General features: G+C 22.7%; 2 protein-coding genes across 2 annotated transcripts; both read right to left on the reverse strand.

The window, feature by feature from the left end:
- Positions 1-4,494: 4,494 nt before the first annotated feature.
- LOC124432467 (odorant receptor 22c-like) lies at positions 4,495-9,046 on the reverse strand. Its single transcript, XM_046981448.1, has 7 exons — positions 8,782-9,046; positions 7,582-7,867; positions 7,280-7,306; positions 6,100-6,199; positions 5,861-5,971; positions 4,641-4,796; positions 4,495-4,545 (listed from the first exon to the last, which is right to left on the reverse strand). The coding sequence occupies exons 1-7, from the start codon at positions 9,044-9,046 to the stop codon at positions 4,495-4,497; spliced, it is 996 nt and encodes a 331-aa protein (XP_046837404.1).
- A 2,995-nt stretch (positions 9,047-12,041) lies between these two features.
- LOC124432468 (odorant receptor 22c-like) lies at positions 12,042-16,721 on the reverse strand. Its single transcript, XM_046981449.1, has 7 exons — positions 16,490-16,721; positions 15,459-15,744; positions 14,595-14,694; positions 14,339-14,497; positions 13,270-13,425; positions 12,520-12,581; positions 12,042-12,201 (listed from the first exon to the last, which is right to left on the reverse strand). Exons 1-7 carry the CDS (start codon positions 16,719-16,721, stop codon positions 12,042-12,044), a joined length of 1,155 nt encoding a protein of 384 aa, XP_046837405.1.
- Positions 16,722-17,155: the final 434 nt, after the last annotated feature.

Genomic DNA, 17,155 nt, shown 5'->3' on the forward strand with positions numbered 1-17,155 from the left:
TAATTTTTCTCAAAAATGTCATGTATTCGAAATAATAATTTTTTAATGTATTATTTTGAACACCCGATATATTGTTCATTAGAAATTTTACAATTCGATTATTCATCGAATGAAATATATAATTATTAGACCTCATCGGTTCATATTTTTCATTATATTCACGTGAGTATATTAAAATAAAAATTTAATTCCTTGCGAAACTTTTATTCGTAAAATCAAATAATTCCTTACGATCGAAAAAATCAAACGTCAAAGACAGAAAGCATGATGATACAATTGTAGAATAAAAAAAAAAAAAAAGAAAAGAAAAAAATACCAAACGAAACGTCACAGAATTCTCTGCGAAGTATAAGATTGTAAAGAATGAAAAAGTCAATAATATCTGTACGCTTATAAATGAAATTGCAATTACAACAAAAATATACATATAGAATAAAGAAATATTCGCAAATAAAATTCCACAAAAATAATTTCCAATTGAGATAAACATTGAACACATAGATCGATCGGAAAATCATTTTCGATCATTACATAGGATATCCACGGCACTTATTGGCGTCGTATATACGATCGCCGTATATTCGACATGAGACACGTTTTACGATTAGAAAAGAAAAAGAGAAAGAGAAAAAAAAACCAAAAAATAAAAACAAAACCAAACCATGCTCTTTATCTTACTTCTATCCTATCCTTTCCCATTTTATCCCTTCGAAGGTTCGCGACAGACTGACGGTAAAACGAACGAGCGTCCTCCCTGGTAAACTTTGTTTGATAAATCCTTTAGATTCGCGTGCAAAGGGATTGATTGAATAGTTAATCTCAAATATACGAAAATAATATTGAGAAAGAACTTGTCTTTCAATCCCTTCTAACAATGAGTTCAATCATTTCGTCGTTATGATCATCGATTATGTAAAATGGATAGTATGGGTGATGTTGAAGCACCCTTCGACTCTCTCTCTCTCTCTCTCTCTCTCTCTCTCTCTCTCTCTCTCTCTCTTTCTCTCTCTCTCTTTTTCTCTTTCTCCGTTTCGAGTACGTATAAAAAACTTGAACTCAACCCTTCGGTTAGCCTCGTAAAACGTGCCAGCACATTTTTATAACCCTCGTCGAAAAACTTTGTCGAAACTCTATTTATTGGTCATTGAGATTATTCTCTTTTTTCTTTTTGCTTTCTTTCTTTTTTTTTTTTTTCTTTTTTTTTTGCTTCTATTTTTGGAAAGAGATTGAAAATGATCATGGTTTCTAGAAGAAAAGAGATAACCGATTTATTCATTCACCCCTGGTATACTCAATCATTCGGTCATTGGTCATAGTTCGAAGTTTATCAAATTACATCTATTATCTTATAGTTTCTACATCGCTACTACTTATCCCCACCCTTACCTTCTTTACTCTACGTTCGTTCTTTCATTTACCTTCAGTTCTATGTGATACAGTTAACGAGAAAAGACATTGATCGTTAGTTGTTGGGTTAGAAAAGTTTTGATGATTTAAAAAAGAAAACAAAAATTTGTTTTTTCTTTCTTGACGAAACATATAATAAAAATTTTCGAATACTACATGGGATAAATTATTATTAACGTTATCTTTTTATAGAAATTTTCACGTTATTAGAATGGTTGGGATTGGGGTTGGGGGTGAGGAATTTATGTAAACCCGTATGTGATTTCTGAACGACGAAAGGAATACTTTTGTTTTTAGTTCTTTTAATTATCAATTTGTCATTATTTTCAATATATGACTATTGATCAAATTAAAGGAAACCTTGTTTAATTTTTCTTTTTTAATTTTTTTTTTTTTGTTTTTTTTTTTTTTTTTTTTTTTTTTTTTTTATAAATCATTCATGAAGGTTAAACTTCTTTTTTTAATCTGATAAAATGTTTTAAGAATTTAACTTGGCAAATTAAAATTGAATGTCATTCAATTATTATTTTTTATTTATTATTTAATTGTTCATTTATATATCGATAATATATATGTATATATTGATAAAAAATAATTTACACGCACACACACACACACACACATATAAAATATTGTATATATATATGTATATGAATATTCTTATTAAAATTTTCAATTAATTATCAGTAAATGATTATATCGAAATGCTATTGTCAAAAAACTATTGTTCCTTCGTGACACTTGTTTCAATCATTTATATGCTCACTTATGTGTTTATTTATTTTTCATTTATCATTTAATTATCTAATAATTATATAAATTATATATTTAATAATTTAATTATGTATCGATCAAAAAAAAAAGAAAAAAAAAAGAAAAAAAAGAGAAAGAAATTAGATATTTTTTTTTTCGAAATTTTTTAAATAATCCAGAAAACAAACAAATATTTCTTATGAACGCTATAGTAATATTTCGATTCTAATTTTTATATAAAATATTTCATATTGGCGAGAATATTAAAAAATAAAATCAAAATTGCGATAATGAAGCATCAGCTATTACCATCCTAATTCTGGTTACATTTTATGGTAAATATATAAACGAATAATTTCTTTTTCGTTTTCTTTTCTATTTTCTTTTTTCTTTTAATTTTTTTTTTTTGCATTTTAAGAACGTACATTATTTCTTCGCAAAACAAAAGAAATACTTTTTTAAATATTTACTCATCTTCTTTTCGTTTACAAATCGGCTTAATATATTGAAATTAATTTTTCTTTGTATGAAAGGACTTAATTTAAAGATTACATTAATTAATTTTTTAAATTAAAAATAATCACAAATTGACAAGTATTGATAATAAGTATATACAAAAGTTGGTAATTTTTTATTTACGATAATTTCCACGACGATCAATTAAACTAAAATGAAAATAATTCATTTTTAAAAAATAACACCAACATCGAATTCTTCTTGAACCAAATTTTTGAAATTATATAAAATGGCGAACGTTTATATATATATATATTTTTTTTTTTTTACTGCTCATCGAAAAAGAGAACACTTTCGTTTCTGATTAAAAAAAAAAAAAAACAAAAAAAACAAACAAAAACTTAACACCGAAAAGAAAATCGAATTGACAGGAAATTTTAAACTTAATGCAAATAATGATCGAAAAATTTGTAATCAATCAGTTCAGTGATTTACAAGAATTTTTTGATATCAAGATTTCAATTTTTTTCCAAATTGCAATTACAAAAAAAAAATGAATCTAAAGTTTCCCGTTAGATTTACAAAAAAATTAACAATTACTTTTTATATACTCACAATAAATCATCATATCTAGAACCATCTATAATGAATCTTCGATCATCGAAAGAAAAGTTTAATTGGCATTGATGTTCATGTTTATGAAATAATTTATGAATAAGATTCTTTTGTAATATTTTGCAGATCACGTTTGGCCATAGTTGTGCAGGGATCATGTCTTCTTATGTGGCAAACTAACCTAACGAGCGAATCAATTTCCATATCCAACACATTATATTATTTTGAAGATGGATGATATTCCTTGATTAAAAAGTATCCTTACTTTAATCATCATTGATTAATTTCTCCAAAACATTTATCAAGATCGTATAAATAATAATAATATATAAGATGCAGATTTGTGAGAATTATGATGATGGAACTCCGCCATTGTTATTCCGCCATATTTTATAACCAGAAGGTTTAAATGTATAATCATGAAATTATAGAATTTCAGAAAATATAATAAAAATGTATTTTTTATATAATAAAAAAATATTTTTTTTTAATACATTTTTCAAAATATATTTTTCAAAAAATATATATATATATATATATATAAATTCCTTGATTAAAAAGTATCCTTACTTAAATCATCATTGATTAATTTCTTCAAAACATTTATCAAGATCGTATAAATAATAATAATATATTGGATGCAGATTTGTGAAACTGTAATGATGAAATTATTATCGAATGAATTGTCATAGAATTTATTTCTACTTTACCGACGGATCGACGTTACTCGTTAATTTATTGTAAATGAGCCTTTATGCTCCACGTTACATTTTTCGTCTATTTGTTATTAATTTTCGATTATCAATATTTTTTTTTTCCATTACTAATTTTACTTATATGCTTGTAGATATTATTGCTGTGGAAATGCGTTAAAATAAAAAACTATTGAGAACGAAAAGGAAGAATTATGATGATGGAACTCCGCCATTGTTATTCCGCCATATTTTATGACCAGAAGGTTTAAATGTATATTCATGAAATTATAGAATTTCAGAAAATATAGGAAAAAAAATTCATTTTTGTTTTTTCTTCTTTTTTTTCTTTTGATAGATCCTTGAATGGAAATTTTATATTTAGCAATAATTGATAAGCCGATCAAGGCAAATAAAAGTAATCTTTATAAATTATTTGAATCATATGTGTATATATATATAATTTTTTTTTTATATTAATAAGAGAATCAATTGATTTAGAAAGATATTTAATTATAATGAGATATGAAAGTGATCTTAATAATATGTGGATAGGATAAGAAGGATGTCTTCATAGAAGTGTTCGTAGTACTGACAGATATCCCATCGTAGTTTTGAGAATCTATTAAAATAAATTAACGATTAACACATTGTAATATTAATTTAAATGTAAATTGTGCATTTTTCTTTTTTTTTTTTTTTTTTTTGAATACTTACGTCGGTAAAGGAGGCCAATGATAGGACGAAGAATTTACCGGAAGTAAGCTGTTGTGGTTTTTTCATTCGTAACATACAAATGTTAACCATTTTTAAGTTCATTGGTGACACGTTATACCACTCGTAACGATAAAATGCATTGCTCAGGTTTGAACTCTACATTTTTCAAATAATTTCAATGATTATTATAAATTTAAAGAGATTGATATATCACATAGTATCTTATAGAATTTGATCGCAATAAATTTGTTTTCTTTTTCTTTTTTTCAAATTATTATAGATTACTTTCATTTAGTTCGTAAAAATTTTTTTAATAAAAAAAAAATTATATTCAAGACAAGTTTATTGAGTTGATTAAATGAAAATATTTTTAACATCATATATCGTAAGGATACATTGTAAAATTTCAAAATAAAAAGGAATACAAAATTATTTTTTTTTTTTTTTTTTTTTTTTTTTTTTTTTTTTTTCATAAAATTAATCTAAAGATACTTTATCGAATGTTTTAATTGAAATTTTATTATTTCTTAAAAAATAATATGTTATTTTTTTTCTTTTTTTTTTTTTTCTTTTTTATTTACAGTAAATGAATCATTGAATATTTTCGATTTGAAAATTTCTCCGATCTGATGATTCGTTTAAACAAATATTACAAATAAAAGTTTGTACGCGTTTTAAAGGATAAAGTGATATAATCAAAATGAGACACACTGTATACGAAAAATAATATGTACAAAAATATTTATATGTCAATTTAATAACTCATTTCAATTTGTTTTCTATTTAATATTTCAGGAAAGATTTATCAATTGATTTTATATCATAAAATACTTAATTAATAATATCACTTGATGTATTCAAAAAAAAAAAAAATAATTAATAATTATTAATATTAAATAAAATATTGAACGATTCTAAATATATCTAATATTATATTTTCATTAAATTTCATTAAAGTATCAAAATAAAAATCCACACATTTATTAATGAATTATTATTCTTTATAAAAGTGATTCCTGTACTTTTTTTTCTTTCTTTCTTTTTTTTTTCATTTCTTTTGTAAAATCAAATAAATATCAATTAATAACAATAAGAAATTTTACGTGAATGAATATATTTATTAGAAATTAAAATATTGTTAATAAGAATTAAATAATTCTATTGACAATCAAATTAAATAAGATTAAATAAGATGTATCTCGTGAATTAATTTCAATTACTTCTTGAATAAGACACTCGCCGATGTAACAATAAGTAAACAATGTACTTAGGACGCCAAAAGCATACGAATAGAATAAGATCAATGTTATTCCTTCTTTGCTTACTGTGCTCTGGAAGAAAATTGTAAACATTAGAAAAAAAAAAGAAAAAAAACCCAAAAAAAAAAGGGAAACGAAATATCAAAAATATTCGATTACATTAATTCGATTACACACGTTGTATGATGTATATACATTACCAGAAGTGTATTGTAACCAGATATACAAAGTTGTAACGTTGTTCCCATCAATTGTTGCAATATTATTACATTAAAATTATTTTCCAAACTTTCTGCCTGTCTGAAAAAAAAAAGAAAAATGTCCAATAAAATATATAAGATTTTAAGACAATACGATAATAGTTGTAATGCGATATAATAAAATATAAAAAAAAATAATTATTAATTAAATTAAAATTCCTACTTAATTATAGATTAAAATCGTACAGAAAAGTAATCTAATATATTTGTTAAAAATAATATGTAACATTAATTATTTATATATTTATGTATATATTTTGTTGGATAAACAAATGCGTTTTTTTCTTGTTTTTGAAAGAGAAAAAACAAAAAAAGAAAAAACATTTCAATTGTCGAAATATTAATTTCGATTACGAAAAAAATATTTCAGACAAAAGTTACTGATATTTTTGCACGTGAGATATGTCATCGTTGTAGAAAAAAAAAAAGAACATTTTTTTCTATTACAAAAAAAAAAAAGAAGGAAAAGCAAATTTTACTTATAAAAGAGAAAAGGTATTTGAAAAAAACTTACACCTTTGTAAAGAGATTATAAATGCCATGATATTAAAGCATTAAAAATCTACATTTCATTTATTGAATTGCATCGAGTTTGCAAAAAAAAAAGAAAAAAAAAATGTCCAATAAATTATATAAGATTTTAATATAATAATAGTTGTAATGTGATATAATAAAATATAAAAAAGAAATAATTATTTAAACATTCGTTAATGGGATTATAATTATTTGTTCTGGTAAATCTTTTTTTTTTTTTTTTTTTTTCTTATAAAAATTAATTGTCACGTTAAAATCGTACAGAAAAGTAATCTAATATATTTGTTAAAAATAATATGTAACATTAATTATTTATATATTTATGTATATATTTTGTTGGATAAACAAGTGCGTTTTTTTCTTGTTTTTGAAAAAGAAAGAAAAAAGAAAAAACATTTCAATTGTCGAAATATTAATTTCGATTGCGAAAAAAATATTTCAGACAAAAGTTACTGATATTTTTGCACGTGAGATATGTCATCGTTGTAGAAAAAAAAAAAGAACATTTTTTTCTATTACAAACAAAAAAAAGAAGGAAAAGCAAATTTTACTTATAAAAGAGAAAAGGTATTTGAAAAAAACTTACACCTTTGTAAAGAGATTATAATTGCCACTATATTACACCATTAAAAATCTAATAAATCACATTCGAAGAATTATCAATTGCAAAATTGTCCACGTGTTTATAGAAGCAACAATTTGAAAATTATATCCTATCGAACATCGCTTTATAACATCGACTACATTTCATTTATTCGAATTGCATCGAGTTTGCAAAAAAAAAGAAAAAAAAGAAAAAAAAGAAAAAAGAAAAAAAGAAAACAAGAAAAAAAACAGAAACGAAAAATATTTAATTATTATCGAAAAAATGTTCATCTTGATTTTTACCTTATCAATTTGTAATGTTGAAAAACAAGTTTTCTTATATTACATTGAAAGCCATTAGAATCGTCGAGAATTTCTCTGATAGTGCAACTGAGAATTCCAAATTGTGCAGTAATATGAAATGCGAGATTGGTAAACAAACAATCGAATCCAACGAAGCCTAATGTAATACACGGTATCACCAACATCTGATAAATGCAGAGACAAATATAGATCCTAATATCGCGTATATCGATAATGGTTCGTGTTTTGTACGGTAGTTTGTAACTCAGTGATGAATTTGTTATTGCTGTAACGAATAAAATATAATATAATAATAAAATAATAATAACAATAATAATAATAATTTATATAAAATATGTATAAAATAATTTTTAAATGATAAACGTATGATTTAATATAATAATATATATGAATTTCATATATTGAATATAGAAAATAAAATTAAGATGAATTAAATGCGATAATTGTCATTAGAATATTTCGATTCGATTTAAAAGATAATATTTGACACTTTGAATATTTATCGAATTATATATTATTATTTATTATTTATTATTTATTATTTATTATTTATTTGTTATTATTATATTTTTTTCTTCCTTTTTCTCCTTTTCATTTTTGTTATCGTAAATTAATTTTAAAGTTCTTCTTTTTTCCAATTAAAAATTCATTATTATAATTAATATACTTAGTATTCATTACTATAGTTAGTGTACTTATTGTTGGATTGTTTCGTGTTTATTTTTTTTTTTTTCTTTTTCTTTTTCATTTTTTTATTGAATATCAAGATTGTTTTCATTTGAAGAAAATCGATAGACTTGAATGATAATTGATTAAAACCATCGAAATAATTAATCAAAAAAAAAAAGAAAAAAAAAAAAAGTTGAAAGAATCCCAGAGAAGAAAATATTAAAGAGTCATTAAACTTCCGGTTCTATCAATCGAAAATCTTTAAAAAAAAATTTATTTTACATTATTAAAATATTTTTCATTTTCTACGTGAAAACATGAAACATTGCATTACATGAATATAATATATAAATTCTTTTTTTCTCTTTTCGTTTGCTCAAAACTAAGAAGATATTCAAAAACGTTTCATAATTTTTGTAATCAATTTGTACACGCATATAATTGGATAAAAGTGTAATTAATTTAATAATAAATTGTCTATTGCATAAATTTGACAGAAAGGATTATTACCCATTCGTACGTTAGGCATCAATTCTTGGATGTAATAAAATGCACCGGCAATAGTCATCGTTGGTACTGCTACTAAAAAATAATATTTCGCCAATTTGGTATATTTCATGAAAATGAATCTCTTCTCGATAGTATTGTAATTGTCAACGATAAAATTATTTTGTACTTCGACGAGTAAACGTCTTAATGATCGTCTGTTCATCCAGCACATTGTTATTTTCGTTAGCGTCATTAGGAGTAATACGTTTTCAGTGAAAATTGCCATGTTAATTTCGAAATTGTGTTTAGAATGTGTCAATTCGGCAAATGTCAATGAACAATGTAAAAAAAGATAAATAAAGAAAAAGAGAAAAAGGGCATTAGAAATTTCGAGAGGCCAAATTCCAACGTATTTCAGTAATAATCTGTTCCATAGTAATGACTTCTTTGCCTCGGTTACGTCGATTGTCTGTAATAATAATAATAAATATATTTATATAATTATATATATGTAAAAATTAGTAAATACTTGAAAAAGATATAATAAATTATTAGAAATGAAATAAAGAACATGATTTAGTAACTATAGTCTAAAAAAAAATTATATAATGTTATTTTAATGACTTCCTTAATACGATAAAATCGAATAAAGTCGATTGTCTGTAATAATAATAATAATAATAATAATAATAATAATAATAATAATAATGATAATAATATTAATAAAAAAATATATATATAAAAATTAGTAAATACTTGAAAAAGATATAATAAATTATTAGAAATGAAATAAAGAATATTATTTAGTAACTATAGTCTAAAAGAAAAAATTTTATAATGTTATTTTAACGATTTCGTTAATACGATAAATTCGAATACAGTCGATTGTCTGTAATAATAATAATAATAATAATAATTATAATATAAATAATAATAATAATAATAATAATAATAATAATAATAATAATAATAATAATGATAATAATAATAATAATAAATAAATATATATATATAAATTAATAAATACTTGAAAAAGATATAATAAATTATTAAAAATGAAGTAAAGAATATTATTTAGTAACTATAGTCTAAAAAAAAAAATTATATAATGTTATCTTAATGATTTCGTTAATACGATAATAGGTGATTATAATAAATAAATAAAAAAAAAATTGCTTCATTAAAATTTATATTATATATTTATAAATTTTTAAAAGAACAATATAATATTTTTCTTTTTCTTCTTAAAGGAAAATTTTTAAAAATTCTTTTAAATATAGATATTATAAAGATGCTTCCTAACTAACAAAATTATTTAGAATGATACGAATGATATCATTGATTTAATAAAATCGATAACTTTAATAATAATAATAATAAATATTTTTTATTATATATTAATATATTAAATTTTCATTTAAGATATTTTAATTCTTTTCTTGTCTAAAAAATATCTATATCAAAAATATTTATTATACATTGTATATTAATTTTTTTATTAATTTATTGTAACAATAATTTTCGAATTTTATTAATAAATTTATTGATAAAATGAAAACAAAGAAGAAAAAAATATTTATAACTTTGAAGTGACAATTAGGTATAATAATTTAATTATATATTATATACAATTAATATATAATACACAAATACAATTACAAGTGTTATCAATTGTACGATTTATCACTTTTATCTTCAAGTAATTTAAAAAAAAAAAAGAAAACGAAAAAGAAATAATTTTCCATCTAGGTGTTTAAAACCTTTTTCTTTTTTTTTTTTTTTATGAAATAGAATCCAAAAAAGAATTTTTTTCTTAATATTTACAATGACTAATAATTATTTAAATCTCGTCCAATTAATATCCAAATAATATATTACAATTGTTAATTCTTAAAATTTTCTATTGTTCTTCAATTTTCATTTCGTCAGATTATATAGAATGAATAATTAAAATAAAAAGAAATGAAAAAAAAGAAAATAAATATTAACGAAAAAAAAAAAGAAAAACAAATATATAATCATTACAATTTAATGTATAAAATATCAAGTATGTTATTAAGAAAAAGCAATGAGAAAAAAAATCGAAGAAAAAAATTATTGCTTTCGTAATTATTACGTTTCTTTTCTTTCTTATTTTAATAATATAAAAAAAAATATAAAAAAAAAATATGAAAAAATAACACTTGTAATTGTATTTGTGTATTATACATTAATTGTATATAATATATAATTAATTATTATACCTAACTGTCACTTCAAAGTTATAAATAAAAAAGATATAAAAAAAAGAAATATAAAAGAAAATATAAAAAAATATAAAAAATTTTGCACCAATTATACAAATAAATAAGAAACCAAACAATTGATATCAATAATTTGAAGATAAACTTCAACTTCGCCATGTGAAAAAAAAAAAAAAGAAAAATGAAATTGTCGTGAACGAATTTATTAATCAGAAAAAAAAAGAAAATTCTATATGTATGGCAATCTAAAAAAAAAAAGAAAAAAAAAAGGCGATACAGTACAACACTCAAATCAATACCAAGAACAATTCTAATTGAATATAATTTTATTATCGTCGAAAAGAAGCGAACGAAAAAAAAAATATTATAAAATTAATTTCTTCCCAATGTCATTGTATTAATAATAAAAGTCTATATAATAATGACTACGATTTGGCTAATAAAAAAAAAAAAAAAAGAAGAAAATAAAATGCAAAAAAAAAAGAAGAGACACAAATAATACATAGACAATATGTACGTGCAATTTCAAATTAACATACTAAAAAAAAGGTTATAGTGTAATGAGGAAAAATTACTATTCATCTTACCTCTATTTTTGTTTCCATCTTATTGGTTTGAAGGTTCACGTTCGACTGACAGGAAAACGATCGATCAACCTCCGTTGTAAACTCCTATTTGAAAAAAAAAAAAAGAAAAAAGAAAAGAAAGAGTTGCAAATCCACGTTTGAATAATATAATCAGAAAGGAGAGAAAAAAAAATTGAAGAAAGTTTGTCCGTGAACATTAGACGGGGGTAAAAACGTAAAAACGTATTAGAAAATTGATCGATTGACTGTATCTCCGTTGATACAGGGCTTGACTATCTAAAGATAAAATATTTATTCAACTTTAGCCGATGTACGTTGGAAAACATTTAGTGACTACCTCGATAAAAAAAAAAAAATGAGAGAAAAATAAAAGAAAACTATTGCTACAACTCTCATTCGTACATTCTCTGTTCCATTCTTTTTTTCTTTTTTCTTTTTTCTTTTCCTTTTACTACGCCAGTTCATTCGCTCGTAAAAGGGGGATTGTTGATATCGTCGTTACGAAAGAAAGTTTCACGTGAAGTAACTTTTCCATTGGGGTGTTAGGGTGACAACGATAAAGACCATCCATCGAGTTTACCCCTTTTTTCAAATAAGTTACATCCTGTTTCCTGGTTATATTCAAAGTTTTTATTTCTATGATGTTCTTCATAAGGATAGTATCGAATGAAATAACAGACACTATAAAGATCTACTTATCGTTGCTATACATTGTGATTATTAGGCAAATGTTAATTGTACGTTGTAAAATGCGTACGATTGAAAGGCTATTCTTTCGTATTAATTGATAAGAAAAATATCGATGTGAAAAAGTTTGAAAATATCCATACATTTCCAACGTCTATACCCTATCTTCTTCTATATATCTCTCAATTGTCATAACTTCATGGTGAACTTTGTCCTACGATAATTACGTACATTATACTCACCATAATACATCAAGATTATAATCAATTATCGACAATGAAAGGATCACGTTCTTATATTCGAACTGAAATAGAAAAATCAATAGAAGGACTAACAATACTATTCGTCGTTATATTCAATCGCATATACACCTTATTTATTGAATATCAAGTGAGTAGAATAATTTATATTCCTTTTTGTTAGATTAATATTTTATTATAATAAGATTTTATAATATAATAAAAATATGTACATATATTTTTATAATCTATATATATATATATATATATATATATATATATATATATATTATATTTAGTATGATATACACGATAAGATTTCTGGTTGAGATTTCATGACCTACGTAAAGTTCCAAAATTTTTTTCATTATTAAATAATGCACATTAATTTATATTAATATTCGCCGCGGAAAAAAATGTTGTTGAATTAACGCAAAAAAGAAAGTATGAAAACAATATGGAACGGATATTTGTCTTTCTTTTTCTTTGTTTTTTTTTTGTTTTCTTTTTTTTTATTAAAAATTGTATTAACTGGCTTAGAACGATGTTTCATTTTTGTGAAAATTAAAATTGTTCTCTTTAATAAATGGATCTAAAAAGAATACAAAAGAATCTTCATAGAAGTGTTCGCAGTAGTGACAGATATCCCATCGTAGTTTTGAGAATCTATAAAACATTTTAACGGGTAATATATTTTAACGTTAAATTAAATATAGGTAGAAAAATAGTTGCTTTTTTTTTTTAAATACTTACGTCGGTAAAAGAAGTCAATGATAGGACGAAAAATTTACCGGAAGTTAATTGTTCTGGTCTTTTCATTCGCAACATACAAATTATTAGCATTTTTAAATTCATTGGTGACATGTTATACCACTCGTAACGATAAATTGCGTTGCTCAGGCTCAAACTCTAAATTTTTTTTTGATAATTTCAATTGTTAATAGATATCGAAGGATTGAGTATATTATAGAGTGTCCTATCGAATTTGATCGCAATAAATTTGTTCTTTTTTTTTCAAATATTACAAGATACTCTCATAATTTGCAAATATAATTTAATAAATACAAATCATGTTTAGTTCAACTCAAGTATCTGATATATTCGAAAAAAAATATTTTTCTTGTCGTATATTGTAAAGCAACATTTGAAAAATTTCAAAAAGAAAAGAAAATTATTGTTTATAAAAATTAATCTATTTGTTTCATTTATAGTAAATAAATTTTCGTAAAATAAATTGATGTTAAAATAAAAAACTATAAATAACTGAATCAATTACATAGTGGGTATACAAATTCTAAAGGATATAACAATACATATCCAATATCATTGGATCTATAAAAGAAATGTTTCAATTAAAATTTTCTACGTTTTGAAAGAGTAATGTGATTTTGTTGTAATCAGGCATCCTGTATATAGATATGTCAATTAATATAAATTAATAAATCATTTTAATTACTTAATTTAATTTACGTAATACTTAATCTTTCAGAAATGATTAATAAATTTATTTAAAAATATAACAAACCTGACATTAGAAATATATAATAAATAATATTACTTAATTAAGCAACAAATTAATATTAATTATCATTACGAAATTAAATATTAAACGATCTTAAATATAACTATTGTAATACTGATTTATTAATTAAACTTTATTCAGTTTCGAAATAAAAATTATAAAATAATTAATAAACGTTTTGATTCTTTCGATTCTTTTGTGATATCAAACAAAAATAATTTAATTATAATAATAGAATTACGAATGATCATTTATCACACAAAAAAATATTTTTAATAACAATCGAAATATTTTACTGACAATCAAATAATATAAGACACCCTGGATATAGTTAATTAATTCAATTACTTCTTGAATAAGACACTCGCCGATGTAACAATAAAGAAACAATGTACTCAATGTGCTTAAAGCATAAAAGCAGAATATGATTAACGTTAATGTTTCTTTGCTTACTGAATCCTAAAATAAAATTGTAAAGATTAGAAAAAAAATTAAAAAGATAAATCAAAGATATTCGTTACATGAAATGCATTAACATTTTATATGTAATACGTACCAAAATTGTATTGTAGGCAGATGAACAAAGTTGAAACGTTGTACCCATTAACTGTTGTAATATTATTACATTAAAATTATCTTCCAAAGTTTTCGCTTGTCTAAAAAAATGTCAAATAACATATACATAAATACATATATATATATATATATATATATATATATATATATATATATATATATACACATACATATGAGACATTTATTTATTATGATAATAAATGTAATATGATATATCAAATATAAGAAATATTTGTAACAGAGGTCTCAATCTTTCTTTAGATATTTTTTTTTCTTCGTACAGAATGAACGGTCACGTTAAAAGTATACAAAAATAAAATTCAAATATATTTCTAAAAAATAATATGTAACATTAATTACATATATCAGTATTTTATTCGTTGAATAATCGAATACATAATTTTTCTTTTTTTTTCTTCTTTCTTTAATACATTTTAAATCACATACATTTTGATTTGGAAAAAAAAATTTCAGGAAGAAATTACTTGTTTTTATTTCATGTGGAACATATTATCATAAAAAAGAAGAAGATTGCAGATATCTGTTTAAAAGAAAAAAAAGTAGCTAAGTTGATTTCTTCAATAATGAACTTGAAAATTTATTCCAAATAAAGTTACCACAATTGACATGACATTTTATCAACGAAATCGAATAATTCGAACGCTCGAAAATAATTTTTAATCGTAAATGGCTTTGGGTTTAACGAAAAAGATATTTTGTAAATTCCATTCTATCAATCTTTCTGTTATAAAATAATCTAGATAACAATTATTGTATTCTATTGAAAATGATAAGGAAAATTTTCATTATATTAAAGAAAATTACATCATCAATTAATATTTACCTTATCAATACGTAATGTCGAAGTAAAAGTTCCTTTATATTATGTTGAAAAGCATTAGAGTCGCTGAGAATTTCTTTGAGCATAGAACTGAGAATTCCAAATTGTGCGGTAATATGAAATGCAAGATTGGCAAACAAACAATCAAATCCGACGAAACCTAGTACAATACTTGGTACTACCAACATCTGATAAATACAGAGAAAAATATAGACCCTAATGTCGCGTATATCGATAATGGCTCGTGTTTTGTACGGCAGTTTGTAACTCAATGACGAATTGCTTATGACTGTAACAATAAAATATAATATATATTAAAAATATATATGGAAAATAAAAGACGACATATTTCTATAATACATGTATGATTTATATAATAATATATATATATATAGATAAATTTCAGATATTGAATTTAAAAAAGTAAATTTAGATGAATTAAGAACGATAATTGCGATTAGAATATGTCGATTTTGAATAAAAAAATATATTGGACACTTGGAATATTTATCGAATTAATAAAGCTATTATTATTATTGTTATTGTAAATTAATTTGAAAGATTTTCTTTTTTCAACTTAAAGATATAGTAAGTTAGTAACCATACTTATTGTAACAAGATTTCATATATTTTTCTTCGATCATTTTCTCATTGAACATTAAGGTTGTTTACATTTGAAAGAAATCAATTTATTTGATTGAAAAGTTGATTAAACAATCGTAATAATTATTCCAAAAAGTAGTCAAAAAAAAATACGATATTCCAAAAAAGATACTAGTGGATCAATTAAACTTCCAGTTTGAACCAGAAGTTCGACATAATTTATCAGATTATTAAAATATATTGTTCACATGAAAACACGAAATTTTGCTTAATATATATATAAATAAATTTTCTCATTCTTTTCGTTTGTTCCAAACAAAAGAGATATTCAACAACGTTGATAATTTTGTGATAACTCTGTATACGCAGAAAAATGGATAAAATAGTAATTAATAAAATTATCTCTTGTATTAATTTGATAGAACGCTTACCCATTTTTACATTTAGCACCAATGCGTTGATGTAATAAAAAGCAATGCTAAATGTCATCGTGGTAACAGCTACTAAAACATAATATTTCGCCATTTTGGTATATTTGATAAAAATACGTCTCTTCTCGAACGTATTGTATTTGTCGACGATGAAATTATTTTGTATTTCGACAAGCAAACGTCCTAATGCTTGTCTGTTTTTCCAGCACGTTGTTATTTTAATTAGCGTCATTAGGTGTAGTATGTATTCGCTAAAAATTACCATGTAAACATCAAAGTCATGTTTACAACGTGTCAGTTCGGCAAATGTCAATGAACAATGTAAAAAAAGATAAATAAAAAAAAAGAGAAAAAGGGCATTAGAAACTTCGAGGGGCCAAATTCCAACATATTTCAGTAATAATCTGTTCCATAGTAATGACTTTTTTGCCTCGGTTAAGTCGATTATCTGTAATGATAATAATAAATAAATATATATATATATATATATATATATATATATATATATAAAAATTAGTAAATACTTGAAAGCTATATAATAAATTATTATACATGAAATAAAGAACATTATTTAACTAAAGTCTAAAAAAAAAAATTGTATAATGTTATTTTATTGATCTCGTCAATATGAAAAAATCAGCAGCTGGTAATAATAATTGAATGAAA

The sequence above is a fragment of the Vespa crabro genome, chromosome 25 (genome assembly GCF_910589235.1).
Source record: "Vespa crabro chromosome 25, iyVesCrab1.2, whole genome shotgun sequence".
Taxonomy (NCBI): Eukaryota; Metazoa; Arthropoda; class Insecta; order Hymenoptera; family Vespidae; genus Vespa; species Vespa crabro.